This window comes from Schistocerca cancellata, chromosome 8 (assembly GCF_023864275.1).
Source record: "Schistocerca cancellata isolate TAMUIC-IGC-003103 chromosome 8, iqSchCanc2.1, whole genome shotgun sequence".
Taxonomy (NCBI): domain Eukaryota; kingdom Metazoa; phylum Arthropoda; class Insecta; order Orthoptera; family Acrididae; genus Schistocerca; species Schistocerca cancellata.
This window is the reverse complement of record NC_064633.1, coordinates 16,985,385-17,009,641: the sequence shown is the minus strand read 5'-3', so window position 1 is coordinate 17,009,641 and position 24,257 is coordinate 16,985,385. Positions and strand designations below refer to the sequence as shown.

At 44.2% G+C, this 24,257-nt stretch overlaps 1 protein-coding gene across 1 annotated transcript in view; it reads left to right on the top strand.

Moving 5' to 3' along the window:
* LOC126094974 (uncharacterized) overlaps positions 1 to 23,105 on the top strand; it is a 71,320-nt gene extending 48,215 nt beyond the window's left edge. Inside the window, exons 3-4 of the mRNA XM_049909629.1 lie at positions 17,724 to 17,831; positions 22,937 to 23,105. Coding sequence (XP_049765586.1) covers positions 17,724 to 17,831; positions 22,937 to 23,105 — 277 coding nt within the window. The remainder of the gene's footprint in view (positions 1 to 17,723; positions 17,832 to 22,936) is intronic.
* The last annotated feature ends 1,152 nt before the right edge of the window (positions 23,106 to 24,257 follow it).

Sequence of the window (24,257 nt, the reverse complement as noted above, 5' to 3'; positions counted from 1 at the left end):
GGAACATAAATCATACACACATATAGAAATCCATTTCTATAATATGTTTCGCTACGATACTTTTAGTTTACCAGTTGCACTAGTTTTCCTTCACCCTTTCCAAACTAGCTTTACATATCAGCATATGTTGACCACGCTCAACAACTCTTTGGCTGCATTAGGTCCTGAACTGAAAGTCATATTGCAACGTTCTTTAAATATTTATCTTTGTCATTACGTTAAATGAATGCCTGAACTATGGACTGGATACATAACTCGAGTTATCGTGTAGTGTGTTCTCACTGCAATGGTGTACTTGCTCTGTGTTATTGTTAGCAAAAACTTTATACTAATTGATTGGGCACTGCAACTCCCAATACCAAGAAAAAAACACAAGTCACCGCAAAATACATTCAGCCCCTTAGGCACTGAAACCTCTGGTCCTAACATTGGGCCCTGTGCGCATACTTACCTCTAAAGCAGAAACTGTGGAACGCGATACATTCTGGTCTCTCATTAAAAATTAAAATGTGCTAGCTGCAGACTCAGCGGAGTGCAATGCTGGCCGTAATACCTTGAATCTCCCCGTCGAAGGTTCGTGTCCTCCCTCGGGCAAGGATGTGTGTGATGTCCTTAGAGTAAATTAGTTTAAGTTTCCAGAATGAGATTTTCACTCTGCAGCGGAGTGTGCGCTGATATGAAACTTCCTGGCAGATTAAAACTGTGTGCCCGACCGAGACTCGAACTCGGGACCTTTGCCTTTCGCGGGCAAGTGCTTGGTAGAGCACTTGCCCGCGAAAGGCAAAGGTCCCGAGTTCGAGTCTCGGTCGGGCACACAGTTTTAATCTGCCAGGAAGTTTCATAGTTTAAGTTTGATTAAGTAGTGTGTAAGCTTAGGGACCGATGACTTCAGCAGTTTGGTCCCATAGGACTTACAAAAATTTCCAGATTTCCAATACTTTGCCGGCCGGCGTGGCCGAGCTGTTCTAGGCGCTACAGTCTGGAACCGCGCGACCGCTACGGTCGTAGGTTCGAATCCTGCCTCGGGCATGAAGGTGTGTGATGTACTTAGGTTAGTTAGGTTTATGTCGTTCTAAGTTCTAGGGGACTGATGACCTCAGAAGTTAAGTCCCATGGTGCTCATGGCCATTTTGAACCAGTACTTTGAAATTCTTTTGGCTGATATATGAAAACGTCTGAGAAAAATTCATTGTATTTAGAAAATGTATGACCTGGACAGGGAGGCGATACTGATTGCGGTAAATTACTAACGCTGATTTTTTTAATGAATTATATTCCAAGTTAAGTTTGAATTTTCAAAAACATCTTACAATTGAAATTACTTTACTAAGCAGATTACATCATATTTACCAATTGATCCACAAATTATTATCTAACCTCACTAAAAGAGCATAAATAAAAACCATCAAGTTACATATACCTGTGTTAACAAATCTTAGAATCTTTAAAAAAGGGAAATACCTAACTAGCCTTTTCAGGAAATCAGTTTACGCACATTCTAGGGTTACTCAACAATTACAAATTATCAGCCAACTTATCTACACCAAAACGCTGGGAAAACGTAATTCATAAATATTTAACATCTTTACCTTGCTTGCGTGAAGACTTCTGCTTCCACGTTTCTATTTCCAATAATACATGTACTCATAACACCTAAATTATAATCTAACTCTTGGTTGGTTCACAGAGCACACCACAAAAATTTCATACTCCATCCTCTTTCGCTCACAGACCACTACCCACTACTATGCGCCAACGCTCTCTGACTCCAGTACTACAATCTCAGACCAGGAGCAGTATCTTCGGCTCTGCAGTCGTGCACAGTCAGCGATCCGCTTTATAGAGCCTATCAGAGACATATATCGCTTACAACATAATAGTTTCGTTTTAGTTTACATTACTGTTAATATCATATTGAGGTGCCACATGCAAGTGTACCCCAGTAGATGCCCTTCAATATGTTATTCACATTTTTGGCATTCTTCTATCTATCAATTGGTATCATTATTGTTGCGACCGAGATCTCTGGCCATTCTCCTGTTTCAGATCATTAAGAGAAATTAAAAATAAGAAAACTGGAAGGTGTGAGATCGAGCCAGCGGATGGTGTGGCCACAGTAGTGTGTCTTGCTCGTGTATGTGTGTGAGTAGCGGTGGAGGGTGAGGGATGCTGGCTGCTGTGGTCGGAACAGACAGCGCAGGGCTGGCTGGCTGCGTCCCCAGGGCGGTGTGGCCGACAAGCCGCTAATCAAGGGCGCCCGGGGGACTCCGCGTAGGGCCGCTTCGTCCGCACCTGCTGACTTCGGCCTCCGCACGCTCCAGGATCCACTGTCTGCTACGTCCGCTCTCTGCCGTCTTGTCCACGAAATCTAATGTTGTCTCCTGCGGCGTTCTCTTGCAAGCGGTTAACTAACCGTGGTCTAGTGTTAACACAGTCCGTTTGAGGGCATGAGACTCCAACCTTTCCTTCAAGAGATAGTGCATCTCAGCTTGATTTTTATGCTTTCGTTGAAGATATCTGAAATTTATCGTTTATCATGGACTGGCAGTAGGGCAGAGCCTGGCAAAGTCGCCAGGCTAAGGTATTCCAATTGTTTTATGTTGGGTAACAATGGAAGGAAATATATATAAACATACAAGTCAGTGATTACTACCTACAACTATTGAAGTATAATATACGAACGTGATCAAAAACAGGGTGAATAATTTTACTACAAACAACGTAATAAACTTACATGGAATTCGATTTATCACCTTTAAAGTACTCTCCTTGGCTGGCAATGTACTTATACCAGCGCTGAATCCTTGACTGGAAGCTTTTCTGGAACGTTTCTTCTGGAAGGGCTTTCAGCGGCTCTGACGTGGGCCCCTTCAACGTCAGGAATGGTGTCAAAACTTTTTCCTTTAAGCACGGTTTTAATTTTTTGGGAAAAGCGAGAAGCCGCGTGGTGCTAAATGTTGTGAATACGACGGATGTGAACAAACAAGAACATTTTTTCCGGCCAAAAATTCGTGAATAAAAAGCGAGGCATGCAGTGGCACGTTGTCGTGATGAAGAAGGAAGCCATTGGCCCGTTCTTCTGGTCTTCGTACATCTTTTCATGAACGTCGCAGTACGTCCTTGTAAAATTCGGCGTTTGCAGCTGTTCCCCTTCGAACCAACTTTGATCACACGATACCCTCAATACGCATAAAAAAGAATTGACTTTGATATTCGATGTTGACTGACGTGCCTCTTTTAGGACGAGTAGATTTACTGGTTTTCCATAAGCAATTCTCAATTTTAGTCTTACGGTCATACCCATAGACACGAGCCTCATCTCTAGCTACAGTTTTGGATATGATGTTCGGATCTGAATGAAGACTATCCTTCAACTCCGTACAAATTCACACATGATTTTCCGTCTGTTCATCACTCAATTTTTGCCGCTTTTTGTACATTTTCTCCAGATTTTGAGATTAATTGACGTCCCGATCGTTGCTCGTCTTCTACTATCTCATTTCCGTTTTTAAATCACTCTTACCACATGTAAACAGTCTTCAGTGTTACAGATATATCGCCATAAACTAATCTCAACATTCCATGAATTTCTTTGGCACTTTTTTGCAACTTAGAACAGGACATAATGCTCTCACGTGGTTCGACATCCACGATGCGCGACAGAAACGATAAACACAACCCCACCCCAGCGTTTCTAGCCGCCGATTCACATGTCCGAACTTGACGCTACCTGTCTCAACGAATCAGGCTGTCGGCTAAATTACATCAAATGGTCGCTGCGCCAGCAGTTGCTGCTAAAGGAATTTATTTATCTTAGGATCAAATTAAGTACTTTAAGTATATGAGCAGGAAAAGAAGCTACTTAGCGTTGAACCAAAAAAGAAGGGATAAAAAACTGTTTTAACGAAGAACTAAAAATATTTTACAATAAAACATGATTCGGCTTACAGTTTTCACAAATAAACGTCAAACTGTCTTCCTCAACTGCAGTACAGAGTTCGTGAGATGAGGGAGTAAGTTGGTATATAAATTATTGCTCTTCTGGTCTTGAATTTCAAAATTTCTCTTCGCGAAGCATGCACCCTATGTCTTCATATTTGTTGTCAAAAAGAGCTTTTCCAGAGTTGGATTTCCTGCTTTTCGTAATCTTCTTTACACTGCCTTCCTTCTCTTCGGCTGCTTTCCGTTTTTCCTTCTTTTAACTTCCTTTATTTGCCGCTTCCAAGTAACTATCAAAAGGACTTGCTTTAAGCATCGCTGCGGAGACTTACCTTCTAATAGCACGACCGAATATTCAGTAACTAAAATTTTAGCTCGGAGAAGCGGCACAGTAGGCTAACCGTGCTTCACGGGGTGACTGGTTAAGGCACATCCCGCGCGATGCCGCCCCCTCATAGCTTCCTGGACTTCAATAGCCACTTTGCCCACCATGGCCACTTTGCTAAACTCTTCCTATCTGTCCAGTTGTCACTGCCGTACTAGCATTTTGGAGCAATACAGCTCGAATATATCATCCACACAACTCTGAAGACTGCAAGAGCTGACAAGTGCGAGAATTATCGTACAATCAGCTTAACAGCTCATACATCCGAGCTGCTAAGAAGAATAATGTACCGAAAAACAGAAAAGAAAATTGAAGATGTGTTGGATGACGATCAGTTTGGATTCAGGAAAGGTAAAGCCAGCAGAGAGGCAATCTAAGTTTGCGGTTGATAATGGAAGCAAGAATAAAGACAAATCAAGACACGTTCATAGAATTTGTCGCCCTGGAAAAAGCGTTGGACAGTGTAAAACAGCGCAAGATGTTCGAAATTCCGAAAGAAATAGGGGTAAGCTATACGGAGAGATGGGTAATATACACTCCTGGAAATGGAAAAAAGAACACATTGACACCGGTGTGTCAGACCCACCATACTTGCTCCGGACACTGCGAGAGGGCTGTACAAGCAATGATCACACGCACGGCACAGCGGACACACCAGGAACCGCGGTGTTGGCCGTCGAATGGCGCTAGCTGCGCAGCATTTGTGCACCGCCGCCGTCAGTGTCAGCCAGTTTGCCGTGGCATACGGAGCTCCATCGCAGTCTTTAACACTGGTAGCATGCCGCGACAGCGTGGACGTGAACCGTATGTGCAGTTGACGGACTTTGAGCGAGGGCGTATAGTGGGCATGCGGGAGGCCGGGTGGACGTACCGCCGAATTGCTCAACACGTGGGGCGTGAGGTCTCCACAGTACATCGATGTCGTCGCCAGTGGTCGGCGGAAGGTGCACGTGCCCGTCGACCTGGGACCGGACCGCAGCGACGCACGGATGCACGCCAAGACCGTAGGATCCTACGCAGTGCCATAGGGGACCGCACCGCCACTTCCCAGCAAATTAGGGACACTGTTGCTCCTGGGGTATCGGCGAGGACCATTCGCAACCGTCTCCATGAAGCTGGGCTACGGTCCCGCACACCGTTAGGCCGTCTTCCGCTCACGCCCCAACATCGTGCAGCCCGCCTCCAGTGGTGTCGCGACAGGCGTGAATGGAGGGACGAATGGAGACGTGTCGTCTTCAGCGATGAGAGTCGCTTCTGCCTTGGTGCCAATGATGGTCGTATGCGTGTTTGGCGCCGTGCAGGTGAGCGCCACAATCAGGACTGCATACGACCGAGGCACACAGGGCCAACACCCGGCATCATGGTGTGGGGAGCGATCTCCTACACTGGCCGTACACCACTGGTGATCGTCGAGGGGACACTGAATAGTGCACGGTACATCCAAACCGTCATCGAACCCATCGTTCTACCATTCCTAGACCGGCAAGGGAACTTGCTGTTCCAACAGGACAATGCACGTCCGCATGTATCCCGTGCCACCCAACGTGCTCTAGAAGGTGTAAGTCAACTACCCTGGCCAGCAAGATCTCCGGATCTGTCCCCCATTGAGCATGTTTGGGACTGGATGAAGCGTCGTCTCACGCGGTCTGCACGTCCAGCACGAACGCTGGTCCAACTGAGGCGCCAGGTGGAAATGGCATGGCAAGCCGTTCCACAGGACTACATCCAGCATCTCTACGATCGTCTCCATGGGAGAATAGCAGCCTGCATTGCTGCGAAAGGTGGATATACACTGTACTAGTGCCGACATTGTGCATGGTCTGTTGCCTGTGTCTATGTGCCTGTGGTTCTGTCAGTGTGATCATGTGATGTATCTGACCCCAGGAATGTGTCAATAAAGTTTCCCCTTCCTGGGACAATGAATTCACGGTGTTCTTATTTCAATTTCCAGGGGTGTACAATATGTACAAGAGTCAAGAGGGAATAACAAGAGTAGACGACCAAGAATGAAGCGCTCGGATTAAAAAGGGTGTAAGACAGGGATGTAGTCTTTTCCCTGTTGTTCAGTCTGTAAATCGAAGCATGAATAATGGATATAAAAGAAAGATTCAGGAGTGGAATAAAAATTCAAGATGAAAAGGTATCAGTGATACGATTCGCTGATGACATTGCTACCCTGAGTGAAAGTGAAGAAGAATTACATGATATGCTGAATGGAATGAACAGTGTAATGAGTAGAAAACATGGATTGAGAGTAAATCGAAGGAAGGTGAACGTAATGCGCAGCAGCAGAAATGAGAACAGCATGAAACTTAACATCAGGATTGATGGTTACGAACTCGATGAAGTTAAGGAATTCTGCTACCTAGGCAGCAAAATAACCAATGACGGACGGAGCAAGCAGGACAACAAAAGCAGACTAGAACTGGCAAAAAGGGCATTCCTGCCAAGAGAAGTCTAGTAGTATGAGACACAGATCTTAGTTTGAAGAACAAATTTCTGAGAATGTATGTCTGGAGCAGAGCATTGTATGGTAGTGAAACATGGACTGTGGGAAAACCGGAACAGAGAAGAATCGAAGAGTTTGACATGTGATGCTACAGGCGAATGTTGAAAATTAGGTGTACTGATAAGGTAAGGAATGAAGAAGTTCTGCGCAGAATCGGAGAGGAAAGGAATATGTGGAAAACACTGACAAGGAGAAGGGTCAGGATGATAGGACATCTGTTAAGACTTCAGGGAATGACTTCCATTACACTAGAGAGAGCTGCAGAGGGCAAAAACTGTAGAGGAAGACAGAGACTGGAACACATCCAGCAAATAAATGGGGACGTATGTTGCAAGTGCTACTCTGAGACGAACAGTTTGGCGCATGAGAGGAATTATTGGCGGGCCGCATCAAACCAGTCAGAAGAAAGATGCCGATGACCCAAAAAAGAAAGCGGCTCAAATTTTGATCTTGCCTACTTGATTTGGGTTTCCGCGGAGTCACTCAGTCACGTGACCTGAATGCTAGTTTCACATCTCAAATGGACAGCAGCGCGCTGCTCAACACAGTCCTCCGTATCTGAAGAGTAAACCGCTGTCGAAGAAACGTTAACCTCGAAACCTGGGATCTAACAGCATTCGTCGTATGCAGCAGTAATTTCATGCTGTCTTCATAATTTATTTGTGCAGCTGTTAGCTTTCAATTCATCAGAATCCTTTAAAATAACAAATAATAAATGTGAAAAGTACTCCGCAAGTACAACTAGAAGAGAGCTATACGTGCATTAAGTTCTAACGAAATGTTTTCATTAATAACCAAATGGTGAATTACCAAGACAAGCAAGGGAGTACTATCTTCAATATGGACTTCAAGAAATGTTCTTTTATGGTATTGTACCAATTTGCATCCGAAATGTCGTCAGTCCCACGCAACAGGAGGAGAACTTTATGCGTGAGACTTGACACAAGAACGCATCGTTAAAGTTCACCATAATACGCAGCAAAAAAAGCACGCGTTAATCAATTGGTGATATTTTACGTATTGCACTGCTTAAACGTAAGTCGTCTACTAAGTTATTCAACATGTAAAGCACTAAGCAATACGTAACAATTACGGCACCACAAAACACTAGTTCTTCTCTGTACCAAGTTCTGTCACGCATTCCCAAGCACCAATATATTCCACCGCTCATTAACGTCCACTCAGATATTCCGATACTGTTATGAGGCGGTTTTAATTTGCTCGTGACTACCAATTCCAATCCAGTGGGATTCATTAAGGAAATATACAATTTGGTTCGCGTATTTCACTAATGTGCTTCAGCGGCTCTTGGTGGAACTTATCTAGACCCCAATTTTGCGTTCCTCATTAGCGCTGTAACAGTTAGGTTAATAAATCATGTGTTCGAAACACAATATAAATACTATGAATTAAAAAATTGATATATATAAACACTAACAGTTGGATATAATCCATCCGTATTATAAAAATTGATGCATATATGTATATATATAAATTTGTGTGTGTTTGCATGTGCGTGTGCGTGTGTGTGTGTGTGTGTAACTTCCACGTTCCCTATTAAAGTACTGTATCTATCTGAACCAAACTTAGGCAACAATCGCTGTGGCTGTAAGAACCAGCTATCTATCATATATATCAGGAGATAGAACGTCGTAAACGCTGAGGTGCATGAAAAACTGCCGCATCATGCGTAACGTTTAAGTTTATTACTTCATTGCTGCTATCTCTATTCGTAACATATTTCGCAGACAATATCCAGATATGCCACTGAATGACCGTACACAAATATGTCACTCTACAAAACATAGTTCAAGGGATAGTCGTCATTAACGCGGAGATACGTTAAAAGATGCCGCATTACGCATGTAGTTTTAGTACTTTTATTCGTTTCTACTAAGACGCACCTACAGTCGAGTCAACTTAAGGACATCCCTAACAGTTGGCAGCACTTTCCACAGCTTTTAACTGCGAAGCGTAAACGGCGGTAGACAGGAACAACAGCCGTCAGCAAAGCTACACTATGTGATCAAAAGTATCCGGACACCCCAAAAAACATACGTTTTTCATATTAGGTGCAGTTTGCTTCTACCTACTGATACGTACTCCACGTCAACGACCTCTGCAGTCATTAGACGTCATGAAGAGCAGAACGGGCGCTCCGCGGAACTCACGGACTTCGAAGGTGGTCAGATGACTGGGTGTCACTTGTGTCATACGTCTGTACGCGAGATTTCCGCACTCCTGAATATCCCTAGGTCCACTGTTTCCGATGTGATAGTGAAGTGGAAACGTGAAAGGATATGTACAGCACAAAAACGTACAGGCCAATCTCGTCTGTTAACTGATAGAAACCGCCGACAGTTGAAGAGGGTCATAATGTGTAATAGGCAGAGATCTATCCACATGAATTACAAATTGCATCAGGATGCACTGCAAGTGCTATGGCAGTCAGGCGGGAGGTGAGTAAACTTGGATTTCGTCGTCGAGGGACTGCTCATAAGCCACACATCACGCTGGTAAATGCTTGGTGTAAGGAGCGTAAACATTGGACGATTGAAGAGTGGAAAAAAGTTGTGTGGAGTGACGAATCATGGTGCCCAATGTGGCGATCCGATGGAAGGGTGTGGGTATGGCGAATGCACGGTGAACGTCATCTGCAAGTGTGTGTAGTGCCGAAGTAAAATTTGGAGACGGCGGTGTTCTGGTGTGGTCGTGTTTTTCATGGAGGGGACTTGTACCCCCTTGCTGTTTTGCATGGCACTATCACAGCACAGGCCTACATTGATGTTTTAAGCACCTTCTTGCTTCCCACTGTTGAAGAGCAATTCGAGGATGGCGATTGCAACTTTCAACACAATCGAGCACCTGCTCACAATGAACGGCCTGTGGCAAAGTGGTTACACGACAGTAACATCCCTGTAATTGACTGGCCTGCACAGAGTCCTGACCTGAATCCTACGGAACACCTTTGGGATGTTTAGGAACTCCGACTTCGTGCCAGGTCTCACCGACCGACATCGATACCTCTCCTCAGTGCAGCACTCCTTGAACAATGGGCTGGAATTCCCCAAGAAACGTTCCAGCACCTGATTGAACGAATGCCGGCGAGGGTGGAAGCTGTCATTAAGGCTAAGGGTGGGCCAACACCATTCTGAATTCCAGCATTACCGATGGAGGGCGCCACGAACTTATAAGTCATTTTCAGCCAGGTGTCTTGATACTTTTGATCACATAGTGCAGGTACTCGAGCTGCCATAGGAACGTTTACAAAATCACGTTGTTGGTACACGAAGCAGCTGTACTTGGATATTTGAACATTATGTGTATTTTTTTTTATACGACTGTTTCATAATTCGCAAGGTGTTTTCACTAATACGTGGGAATGAAATTTATACTGCTAACACAGTTCATTTTTTGTTTTCGTTTCTAATAGAAAATGGCTAAGTAAATACCCGGTTAATGGAGGGTTTCTCAGCTAGTAACATCTACATCTACAATTACGTGATTGCTTTGCTATTCACAATAAAGTCCCTGGCAGAGGGTTCAATGAACCACCTTCAAGCTGTCTCTCCACCGTTCCACTCTTGAACGGCGCTTGGGAAAAACGAGCACTTAAATTTTTCTTTCGAGCCCTGATTTCTCTTATTTTATCGTGATGATCATTTCTCCCTTTGTAGGGGGTGACAACAAAATACAGGGTTATTACAAATGATTGAAGCGATTTCACAGCTCAACAATAACTTTATTATTTGAGACATTTTCACAATGCTTTGCACACGCATACAAAAACTCAAAAAGTTTTTTTAGGCATTCACATATATTGGATATGTGCCCCTTTAGTGATTCGGCAGACATCAAGCCGATAATCAAGTTCCTCCCACACTCGGCGCAGCATGTCCCCATCAATGAGTTCGAAAGCATCGTTGATGCGAGCTCGCAGTTCTGGCACGTTTCTTGGTAGAGGAGGTTTAAACACTGAATCTTTCACATAACCCCACAGAAAGAAATCGCATGGGGATAAGTCGGGAGAGCGTGGAGGCCATGACACGAATTGCTGATCGTGATCTCCACCACGACCGATCCATCGGTTTTCCAATCTCCTGTTTAAGATATGCCGAACATCATGATGGAAGTGCGGTCGAGCACCATCCTGTTGAAAGATGAAGTCGGCGCTGTCGGTCTCCAGTTGTGGCATGAGCCAATTTTCCAGCATGTCCAGATACACGTGTCCTGTAACGTTTTTTTCGCAGAAGAAAAAGGGGCCGTAAACTTTAAACCGTGAGATTGCACAAAACACGTTAACTTTTGGTGAATTGCGAATTTGCTGCACGAATGCATGAGGATTCTCTACCGCCCAGATTCGCACATTGTGTCTGTTCACTTCACCATTAACAAAAAATGTTGCTTCATCACTGAAAACAAGTTTTGTACTGAACGCATCCTCTCCCATGAGCTGTTGCAACCGCGCCGAAAATTCAAAGCGTTTGACTTTGTCATCGGGTGTCAGGGCTTGTAGCAATTGTAAACGGTAAGGCTTCTGCTTTAGCCTTTTCCGTAAGATTTTCCAAACCGTCGGCTGTGGTACGTTTAGCTCCCTGCTTGCTTTATTCGTCGACTTCCGCGGGCTACGCGTGAAACTTGCCCGCACGCGTTCAACCGTTTCTTCGCTCACTGCTGGCCGACCCGTTGATTTCCCCTTACAGAGGCATCCAGAAGCTTTAAACTGCGCACACCATCGCCGAATGGAGTTAGCAGTTGGTGGATCTTTGTTGAACTTCGTCCTGAAGTGTCGTTGCACTGTTATGACTGACTGATGTGAGTGCATTTCAAGCACGACATACGCTTTCTCGGCTCCTGTCGCCATTTTGTCTCACTGCGCTCTCGAGCGCTCTGGCGGCAGAAACCTGAAGTGCGGCTTCAGCCGAACAAATCTTTATGAGTTTTTCCACGTATCTGTAGTGTGTCGTGACCATATGTCAATGAATGGAGCTACAGTGAATTTATGAAATCGCTTCAATCATTTGTAATGTTCTGCATGGTTCGCAGGAGAGCTTCTGTAAAGTTTGGAAAGTAGGAGACGAGGTACTGGCAGAAGTAAAGCTGTGAGTACCGGGCGTGAGTCGTGCTTCGGTAGCTCAGATGGTAGAGCACTTGCCCGCGAAAGGCAAAGGTCCCGAGTTCGAGTCTCGGTCGGGCACACAGTTTTAATCTGACAGGAAGTTTCATATCAGCGCACACTCCGCTGCAGAGTGAAAATCTCATTCTGGATTTGTAATAGCCCTGTATATTCGCAATCGGAGGAGAAAACCGGTGATTGAAATTTCGTTAGAAGATCCCATCGCAACGAAAAATGCCTTTGTATTAATGATTGCCACTCCAATTCACGTATCATGTCTGTGGCTCTGTCTCCCCTATTTCGTGACAATACAAAACGACTGCCCTTCTTTGAACTTTTTCGATGTCGTCCGTCAGTCCCACTTGATGCGGATCCCACACCGCACGGCAATACGCCAGGATAGGGCGGACAAGCGTGGTGTAAGCAGTGTCTCTAGTAGACCTGTTGCACCTTGTAATTGTTCTGCCAATGAATCGCAGTCTTTGGTTTGCTCTAGCCACAATATTATCTATGTGATTGTTCCAGCTTAGGTTATTTGTAATTGTAATCCCTAAGTATTTAGCAGTATTTACAGCCTCCAGATTTGTATGACTTATCGCGTAATCGAAATTTAGCGGATTTCTTTTAGTATTCATGTGAATAACTTCACACTTTTCTTTATTCAGGGACAATTGCCACTTTTCGCACCAAGTAGATATCTTACCTAAATCATTTTGCAATTCGTTTTGTTAATCTGATGACGTTACAAGGCGGTAAATGACAGCATCATCTGAAAACAATCTAAGAGGGCTACTAAGATATTTTCCTGTGTCGTTAATTATAGATCAGCAGTAATAGAAAGCCTGTACCACTTCCTTGGGGAACGCCTGATATTACTTCTGTTTTACTCGATAACTTTCCGTCTATTGCTACGAACTGTGACCTTTCTGACAGGAAATCACGGATCCAGTCGCACAACTGAGCCGATATTCCATAGGCACGCAGGTTGGTTAGAAGACGCTTGTGAGGAACGGTGTCGAAGGCCTTCTGGAAATCTAAAAATATGGAATCAATTTGACATCCCCTGTCGATAACACTCATTACTTCACGAGTGTAAAGAGCTAGTTGTGTTTCACAAAAACGATATTTTCTGAAACCGTGCTGACTGTGTGTCAATAAATCGTTTTCTTCGAGTTAATTCATGATGTTCGAACACTGTATATGTTCCAAAACCCTACTGCAAATCGATGTTAGTGATATGGGCCTGTAATTCTGCGGATTACTTCTATTTCCCTTTTTGGGTATTGGTGTTACTTGAGCAATTTTCCAGTCTCTGGGTACGGATCTTTCTATGAGCGAGCGGTTGTATATAACTGCTAGATATGGAGCTATTGTATCAGCATACTCTGAGAGGAACTTCACTGGTATACAATCTGGACCGGAGGCCTTGCCTTTATTAAGCGATTTAAGCTGCTTTGCTACACCGATGATATCTACTTCTGTGTTTCTCATCTTAGCAGTTGTTCTTGACAGGAATTCAGGAATATTTACTTCGTCATCTTTGGTGAAGGAGTTTCGGAAAACCGTGTTTAACAACTCCGCGTTAGTGGCACTGTCATCAGTGACTTCGCCGTTGTTGTCACGCAGTGAAGGCATTGACTGCGTCTTGCCATTGGTGTGCTTTATGTATGACCGGAATCTCTTTGGGTTTTCTGCCAGAGACGACAAAGGACATGGGATATTAGCTAAACGGAAGGGATAGCGATTATAAACGAATATCAACAGAACTAATAGAAGGGCAACGGAATGGAGTCTGATTAAAACAGGTTATTGTGGAGGAATTAGAACGGGACGAGTTTTGCTATTTGGGGATCAAAACAACTGACAATGGCTAGGCATAGGGAGGTATAAAATGCACAGTGACAATAGCAAGGAAAATGTTTCCGAAAAAGACAAAACTCTACCAGATTAGGAAGTCTCTTCTGAATGTAGGAGTCCGGGGTGTAGTCTTGTACCAAGTGAAACTTGGATGATTAACAACTCAAATGAGAAAAGAACAGAGGTTTCTGAAATTTTGTGCTGTATAAGAATGCTGAAGACTGGATGGGTAGAGCGGATATCTAATCAAGAGGCACAGACTTGAAATGGGAAGGAAAGAAATTTACGGCTCAACTTGCAGGACAAATTTTGAACAATCGAAGAATCATCATCTTGGTAACGTTGAGAGGAGTGGGGGTAAATACTGTAGTGGCAGCCCAGCGCTTGACTACAGTTGGCGATTTCAAGTGGACGCAGGTTGCAGAGATGAAGAGCCTTGTGGAGGACACAGTAGCATGGAGATTTGCATCAGACCAGTCTTCAGGACTGAAGACCACAGTAAAAACATCAAATAAATGTAGTACATTATGAAACGATTTAGATTTACTTCATCGTATACTGTCGTTCTGACTTCCAAAGTCCTCATGGCGGTATAGACGAAAAGGGCTACCATGTCTAGCAAGGAAATTTAGCAAATTTTAGCAAAGCTAATACGCAAAGAGAACTAAGTACCGGATAGTTGGAAAAAAGGAATTATAATACCTTTAAATGTGAACATTATAGGTTAGGCTTTACCGTGACTGTTATTGACATTAAATAAAACAACAAGTTTACTGTTACCAGTCACCGTTTTATTTATTTCCACGACTCGTTTCAAAGGTTTAAACATCCATCATCTGGTGGACTTACATTAGTTAGTATGACATTTGTGTGTGTGTTGTGCTACGATTTTTTGGAGGAACTTGTGGCACTGCCTCCAGTGGTCACAGGTTCCTTTCCCTGTCGTAACACATCACATATATACTGTCACATTTGTAAACAAATATGGCGTCTGGAGTCTGCTCCAGGCAGTGCCACAAGTTCCTCCAAAAAATCGTAACGCAACACACACACAAATGTCATACTAACTAATGTAAATCCACCCGATGATGGAGGTTTAAACCTTTGAAACGAGTCGTGGAAATAAATAAAACGGTGACTGGTAACAGTAAGCTAGTTGTTTCATTTAATTATAATACCATTGTTTTGGAAAGAGATTGAGGAAAACCCTAGAACACCAATCTGAGGAATAACAGAATGGCTTCAGAAGTAACAAGGGAACCACAGACCTGATTTTTTCCCTCCGTCAGTTAAGGGAGAAGTATTGCAAAAGATAAAAGGAACTGATAATAGAGTACCTGAAATTGGAGCAAACGTTTGACTGTGTACCAAGGGATAAAATATGCGAATGCCTGAGAAAATATTACATTCCTGATTCAATGATTAAAACAGTTCACATATTGTATGAAGTTTGTGAAAGCAGTGTAGAAGCAGGAGGCAGAAAACCAAAATGCGTTAGGGCAAAGGGAGATATTCAGCAAGGCAGTTCACGTTCCCCGTTGCTCTCCATTAGACTTTGAAAGTGTTGTTAATAAAAACTTCTCTATTTAAACTAGACTGAACTGCATGTGACTGCTTTAGTCTTTAATAAAACTTGCATCTGACTGCGTATTTAACTGAACTGAACTTTATCTGACTGCATGACAATATTGTTGAAAAATTAATACTCAAAATACACATCTGACTGCATGAAAGTTTAGTGGTAAAAATAAATGAAATTCACAAACCTGCATCTGACTGCGTCTGTGGACTTAACTCGTGCAGTCCTTCCCGTTTAGCCGATAGTGAAACATATATTCAACTCAGCCATAGTGCAATGGCATAAAATTGTCATTCTAGATAACTTTACTCATTTTGGCCCTTTTTTGTTACTTAATTAAAAAAATGGTTCAAATGACTCTGAGCACTATGGGACTCAACTGCTGTGGTCATCAGTCCTCTAGAATTTAGAACTACTTAAACTGAACTAACCTAAGAACATCACACACATCCATGCCCGAGGCAGGATTCGAACCTGCGACCGTAGCGGTCGCGCGGTTCCAGACTGAAGCGCCTAGAACCGCTCGGCCACTCCGGCCGTCTCACTTAATAAAAATTCTGTCCTGATCTGAATAATTTGCCAACTGTGCAATGGCATAGAGATTATTTTACTCTGATAAATGAAATTATTAGCTTTACTCATGGGAACTTTACTTTAATGTACCTTTTGGTTCAATGCAAGCACAGGATGCGGAGAACGACATAAGGTGTGAGATGAAACTCTAATTTTATCTAAAAAATATTTATTGTTCAAACTTTTAAGGCACATGTGAAAAACTAAAAAAAAAAAACACTTCTATAACATGGATTTACGAGAAAGTTTCACAAAACGCTTATTGCATCAACAATGGGATTTCTATTTAGCTTTTAGACATTATTTAACCAAAGAAAACCTATTTTATTAATTATTCTTTCTAGTTTCCCCAGGTATGTGCCGAGTATAGCTTATTATGTGCGTAGTGCCAATTCTTACTTTGATGCTGTCACGACCCGGCTGCCTCCTGCAGGCATCTAGCTCGGACTCGAAACACGTCTGCTGTCTCTGCGCATCTCCTCTTTTTTTTCTTTCTTTTTCTTTATTGATTTTCAATTCCCGGGCTGGCAGCAGGTTAGTATGCTGCTCTACAGCCTACAGACTTTTTTTTCAAAAAAAGGAAGAAGAAAGAAACAAGGAAAAACAGGCGATAAAATGGTGACTTAAAGTGTAAAATGGCGTAAAAATGCGGAAAGTTAAAACAGAAAGCAAAAGGGGTTGGCAATGTTGATAAAATACACAGGAATCAGACAAGTAACATAGTAGACACACAATTAAAAAACAGGGCGACAGTCTGGTTTCTGTTCGCAAGAGATAAAAAAAACACACCCAGCGACAGTATGATGGCTGTGCACTACACTTCCCAAAAGACCCAACACGGAACACTCACTGAAAAAACATACACGGTAAAACACTGCACAAATATGGCACTCCCGAGCCAAAGGCAGATGGGGGGGGGGAGGGGGAAAAACAAGGAGGGAGGAGAGGAAAATACGAAAAGGGGGGGGGGAACCAAGAAGGGAGAGGACTAATAAAGGGGGAGAAGGGCAGACGCGAGAGGGAATGAGAGGAGGCAGAGGAGGGAAATGTAAAAGGACTCGGGGGAGAGAAGGGGGCAAAGAGAGGGGAGGTGGGGAAGAAAGAGGATGGAAGGGGGGGAGAGGGCGCCCGGGAAAAGGACAGAGGAAAGGAAGGGGAGTGAGGATCAGAGTTGATAGGAGGGATAAATGGAGGGAGAGAGGGCATCATCCAGGAGGGGGAGTTGATGGAAGCCACCTTGGGAAAGGAGATGTAGGCTGTAGAGATGGAGGGTAGGGGGGACACAACAGTGAAGACGTGGCAGGGGGCAGGGATGGGAGAGGAGAGGAGCAACCAGGGGGTGAGGGGGTTCTAGGCGGCGGGAGGTGTAGAGGATGCGGATATGTTCGAGGAATAGGAGCAGATGGGGGAAAGTGCATCTCCTCACCACTACTCAAACTTTTACCGCGTGCACCTAGCTCTGTTAGCTGTCAAAGATCTTACTACTCGAAGATGTACTACTCGTCCAACCTTGCGGTTGGGAACTATCGACATTTTTCACTGGCTCTATGCTGATCGAATCTCAGCACATACGTTTCAACTTATGGGCACAATAATGAGAGAAATCAAGTGAGTAAAAAAATGAAGATCTCAGTGGTTTTGCTGATGGTATCGCCCATTTGGGGAGAGGCGGGAATGAAGGTTCAGAGGTCACTATGGAGAGGTTTGTTTACAAAGGGGACTAAAAGATGTTTATATTGTTAGCACGCATTTGGTGTGTTTGCAGCCTCGGCGTGGACGGCCGTTCGTGTGTGTACCGCTTCCTGTGCGAAGCGGAGCAGCGCGTCGCCGGCACCGGCACCTTCCTGCAGGAGATCCTCAGGGTGATTTTCACGTGAGTACTCACTCCTTCATCAGACCACAACAGCTGACTGCCGAACAGTCTTTGGCAGTCACACCTAGAAGTACTGGCAAATCGCACTGACTACATCAATTATACTCTTTCCCGACACACGAGGAGACTGTATATTGGGTTACAAAATAATGTTTCAGTTGCAATCACTTTCATTTCACAACATTTATTAGCATGAAGCCTTCAGTAACATGCTGATATTATAAGGTGATTTATAGTTAGATTTACTTTAATTCTGAAACGTTTGTGTATCAGCCATTTCATAATGTTTCGTCAAAATTTAACTTCATTTTCCATGTCTTTAGAATCTCGTACTTCAGGGGTACTTCATGAATCAGACTGGGAGGGAGAGTCAACAGCTGAATGTGTCATTATCAGTCACCAAGTTATACATTCCCTGAAATCATGTGTGTTCTGTATCTGGTTTACAAGCATATACACTGAAGAGCCAAAGAAACTGGTACACCCGCGTGATATCTTGTAGGGCCCCAGAGAGCACGCAGAAGTGCCGCAACACGACCTGGCATGGACTCGACTAATGTCTGAAGTAGTGTTGGAGAAAACTGACACCATGAATGCTGCGGCGCTGTCCATAAACTCGTAAGAGTACGAGGGGCAGGAGATCTCTTCTGAATAGCACGTTCCAAGGCATCCCAGATATGCTCAATAACGTTTATAGTTCACTCGGTAGCAATTCTGGACGTGTCGGGTGTCACATTTTACTGCTAGAATATCCCAAGTCCGCCGGAATGCAAAATGGACACGAATGGATGCAGGTGATCAGACAGGACACTTACGTGAGTGTCACCTGGCACAGTAGTATCTAGGCGTATCAGGGATCCCATGTCACTCCGACTGCACACGCCCCACACCATTACGGAACCTCCACCAGCTTGAACAGTCCCCCTGCTGACGTGCAGGGTCCATAGATTCATGAGGTTGTCTCCATACCCGTACACGACCATCCGCTCAATACAATTTGAAACGAGACTCGTCCGACCAGGCAACATGTTTCCAATCATCAACAGTCCAATGTCAGTGTTGACGGGCCCCGGCGGGGCGTAAAGCTTTGTGTCGTGCAGTCACCAACGGTACACGAAAGGACCTTCGGCTCCCAAAGCCCATATCGAAGATGTTTCGTTGAATGGTTTGCAGGCTGACACTTTTTTATGACTCAGCATTGAAATCTGGAGCAAATTTGCCGAAGGATTGCGCTTCTGTCACGTTCAATGGTTCTCTTCCGACGCCGTTGGTCCAGTTCTTTCAGAATCTTTTTCCAGCCGCAGCGATGTCGGGGAGTTGATGTTTTACCGGATTCCTGATTTTCATGGTACACTCGTGAAGTGGTCTCACGGGAAAATCCCTGCTTCATCGCTACCTCGGAGGTACTGTGTTCAATTTATCGTGCACCGACTACAACAAGAAGTTCATACTCACTACAATCTTGATAACCTTGCCATTGTAACAGCAGTAACCGATATAACATTTGCGCCAGACACTTGTTGCCTTATACTAGCGTTACCGACCGCAGCGCCGTATTCTGTCGGTTTACCTATCTCTGTATTTGAATACGCATGCCTATACCAGTTTCTTTGGCGCTTCAGTGTAAGTCGATTTACGAAGTATCTTTGTTTCCTTCCACTTCCCCCAAGCTTGATCATAATGTTTTAATGGTGTACTACTATACTTCTTTCCAGTTCTAACCCTCTTTGAATGATAGAGCGAGTGAGTGCGTTTATGTATTGGGTTTTCATACTGTCTGGTGACGGATAAACTTCTCGTCCGCTATTGTAACAATTTAGCCAACTCAACTTCATTGTATGCTTTGAGTGAGAGAAAGAGGTTTCGTTGCGTCTGGTCGAAGCACTATTGGGCTTTAAGTTGGCCGGATACGGAAAGGGCTTCCTCCGACTATTTTCTCTATGTGTGTGTGTACCCCCATTTGGCTTGGGTGTGCTTCACTGGTTCCTGAGATTTTGAAAAGAGAGGTTGTTGGTGGGTTGGTGGGTGCTCGATTGCAGCAATAGGTATGGAACCTGAGTTTGTGTAAGTTTCAGCCTGAGTGAAGTCTTAACCTGTTCCTTTTGCTGCTTCAGACCTTTGCAATCATGCAGAATATCTGTCCAAAAGAACAGATACCATCTTCATATAGTTAAGGCTAACTGGCCATTGACCTTCTTCTGTGCTGGATGCACACGCATTTCCCGAACTCTTACAGGACTCGGTAAGATTGTCTGCCGCGAGTAATGAGTGTAATGGGAGGGGACACTACGAATGTAGTGTGTGGACATTAAGTTGGGAATGTGGTTCTCACGGGGAGCGTGCAAGCGATAAATCCCTCCAGTCGCACTATCTTCTGTGCTCTCGGTGGCTCAGCTGGATAGAGCGTCTTCCATGTAAGCAGGAGATCTCGGGTTCGAGTCCTGGTCGGGGCACACAATTTCAACCGTCCCCGTTGATGTATATAAACACCTGTCGACAGCTTATGGTCTTGATTTAAATTATCACAACTTCGGAATGTGGGACCCTAGTGTGGGAGCTACGCTTAATGTCACTTAGAATTCATATTTTGCATTGTAAATGTCCGTGTGTTTGCGTTTCTTACATTATTAATTATTCTGTTTCGTTAGTTCCACACATATTTTGTAATTTCTATCCGTTAGGGCGTGTGTCTTTGTCTGTTCAAGCCCAAGTGTTCGTCGTTGGTTGGAGAGTATTCAGTCCTTGGAATCTGATTTATCTTTCAGTTATTTCACGCTAATTTACTTGTGTAGGCAATTACTTCCACGGATTAACCGACTGTTCGGAATTTTTATATTTCTCTCTTGTTCTGGCTTTCTGTGGCTTGGATCACATGTTCGAAAAACGAACTAGCCTTGAGCTCGTCGGTTTGCAACTCCTCTTCTGTACTGGTAGGGCTCAAATTACATTACCTGCACATGTGTTTTGTGTCTTACATGCATTTACGACTGATCTGAACTCAGGATCGAAATTCTCGTCGTGTTCCACGGTCTGAGTTCTACAAGTTGTGTCAGGCGGTGGAGCAAACCTTCTTGTCGACTGGATGTATGTATTTGTGATGCATGTGGCAGTTCTTCTAGTCTGTCTTCTGTTTTCTGGGCGGTGTTAGTATGAATGCGAGGTGCTTGTGTGATTCCATACCATTAAGTTGTCCCCATTTTAAGAGAACCCAATGACTTACAAGCCCATGAGACAATGCAACTGATTATTTGTTGCGTTCACGTGGCCCATCAACCATTACGCTTTTGTATAAAAGTGTAGTGCTTTATTACATTTGTTGCTCTTGTTAAATGTTTAGTGAAGGTTGAACTGAATTTCACTGTTACTGCTGGTAATTCTTCCCACACATCCCAGTTTTTACTCGTATTCTGTATGATACATCCTACGGAGTTTTCCCTTGGGGTAATGTATACAAGTCCATTATTTATGTATTTATTTATTGGCTTATTTAGTAAAGATTTACATTATATAGTAATCTAAGTAGGAACACGTTGGATGTTTTATTAACGATAGGTTTGATCCGTGATTAAATTCATTTCAGCCTGTCGTATAACCAAGGAACTATTCACTGGTGAGTGGCTAATCCTCTGATTGTTGAAGACAAACTATTTACTTTTGAGTAAGGAAAGTACTGTACGTGGTACTGGACATAATCTAAATTGACCGAATGTTTGATCCAGTAATCGCGCCTCTGGTTCGTTTAATCTATTAATTTTAGGTAATGTATTTGATATATCCGATTATTTTATTTTACAGGACCCTGAATCTAATTCACATAGGACCAAATTTAAATTTACATTAATTTCACACTGAATATATCTCTTAGCTGAGCAGCGTGCGTAACGCAGTATAAATTACGTCGTAGCGTAAATATTGAATAAGCAAGTAAATGAATGGACCTGTATCCATTGGAATATCCATTGGCACGAGGGGGATGAAGACCGAGGCGGTCAAGGCGAACGTTCGCAAGGTTCAAATCGCTCTGAGCACTATGGGTCTTAACTTCTGAGGTCATCAGTCCCCTAGAACTTAGAACTACTTAAACCTACCTAACCTAAGGACATCACACACACCCAGGCAGGATTCGAACATGCGACCGTAGCGGTCGCGCGGTTCCAGATTGAAGCGCCTAGAACCGCTCGGCCACCACGGCCGACCTTCGCAAGAAAGAGACAATTCCCTTTTATGTATTTCAACGCCCAGTGGAGAGCTGCTGTCTTTCTTTCCTTTTTTGTAATCAGTGTTATGTCATCGTATCTCCCGTACTCAGTGTCGAACGATATGAGTTCGTACGTGCATTGAGTCGTATAAGCACACAGAGTCTGAAAAATTTGTTTCATGTAGAGTTGTTAGCAAAGAAGTAATACATTAAAAGGTTATGTATGATGCTGAAATTTAGCTGTATAAAGACTTTTTCTTTCGTTCCTTATGGGGGGCCGGCCGCGGTGGTCTAGCGGTTCTGGCGCTGCAGTCCGGAGCCGCGGGACTGCTACGGTCGCAGGTTCGAATCCTGCCTCGGGCATGGGTGTGTGTGATGTCCTTGGGTTAGTTAGGTTTAAGTAGTTCTAAGTTCTAGGGGACTTATGACCTAAGATGTTGAGTCCCACAGTGCTCAGAGCCATTTGAACCATTTTGAACCTTATGGGGGGAGGGGGGCAAGGGGAGGGTGGAGAACGTCAGTGACAAAAAGTATCGAAAAAGTTTGAAATGATGTGTATAGTTTGTTGGAAGTGGGTAAATACTCTCGATCTCAACTAGTGGATGAATGTAGTTTGGGTAATTTGCGCTCCATGTGGTAGGTTGTCTCAAGCAGAAATGCAGTTTCTCACTGTAATACTAATCTTATTGTCTTAAAGCTCTAACGTAAGATTATAACAGAATTTAGATTTTTAGATTCGGTTGATAATTATATGAAATACTGTAAATGAAATTATCGCTGTTGTGCCTGGGAGCAACTTTTCGGTTCAACGTTTAAGCTGTTTAGAGATATAGATAAGTACCTACTGAACAATGTTCGTCTACGATAAGAGCTGTGTGAGGTTCGTGACGCGCTGGTGACCTTCCAGGCTGCCGGAGGCTCGCGGGCGGGACCTGGACGGCGCCGACATGCGACACTACGACCAGGCGCACCGACGCCGGCGCCGCGACGCCGACGCCGACGCCCGGGACTGCGACCTCCTCTACCCGGAGTGCGACATCGACTCCATCTTCGACTACCAGCTGCCCCTCGACTAATGCGATGAGTGCCCGTTCTCTCAGCCGTTTGGTTGGCTGCCACATCCTCTCTGGAATCGATCATCAGTCAGCTCGTGAAGCCATAATAGTGGCGCACCACCCACCGATCACTCATCTGCTGTCTACACCTCTTTATCTATATATAATAGCTGTGCCCTTCCCGAGCAATTTCACACGTGCACTATACACGCCTCCTCATCTATGTACGATAACTCTGCCCTTCCCTCCAATTACAGAGTGGGCAAAATGATCATTTCATGCACGATGAGATAGGCGACCCAACCTACATCACCTCCCGTGGGTGGGGATGATGTAAGTTCCTTTGCCTGTCTCAACGAGCACTAAATATTTTCTGTACCAGTTTCATTTCGCCCACCACGTCTATCCACGCTTTGGCTGGGCGCAGATGCACTTCTTATGCTCGGAGTTCCCCACAGGAGCTGTCTCTGCCGCAGCAGTATTCATATGCTGTGTAGATGAGATGGCTAAACAACGACATTAGAGACGAGCTCAACCAGGCGGAAGCACGTTCCAGTTCTTTGGGTTGCGAGCCATTAAAGCGCAGCTCTTGAACACTAAGCTGCCTCAAACCACAAACCACTCCCCAGTGTCCCTCATGGTGACCGTATTTTACTCGGTCGGTAGAGATCTCTCCGAGAAAAGGTGCCAGATCGGTGCAGATGTGTGGCAGTTGGCTATGCACTGGTATCGGATTACACACTCTCACTTCTCTTTCGCAGTTATGAACAACAGACGCTCTAAGACATCTGAGAAGTCTTACTGCTAACCAGTTGGGACTGTGGGATTTTCTGACTGAGAAATGCCGTAATTGTTTAAGTACGAAGCATACCATGTCAAAACATTGTTGTCGTAAACTGAAAAACTGTTCTGTAAATACATACAAGATGTAACGGGTACAAGTGCAGACATTTCTATTGGTGAGTGACGACATTGTACTGAATGCAATATTTTCGTCATTTCCATACTACTAATTGTAGACATTAGGTGTAGTAACAACTTAGGTTGGTTAGTACCTCCAGGTATGTATGACAAGGGCAGGTTATTACGGCTAGTTTTCCTCTGGGTAGCAGGCCAGGTGATGACGTGTGGACGCGTAGACGCAGAACTGTTAATCTATACTGACCGCTGTAG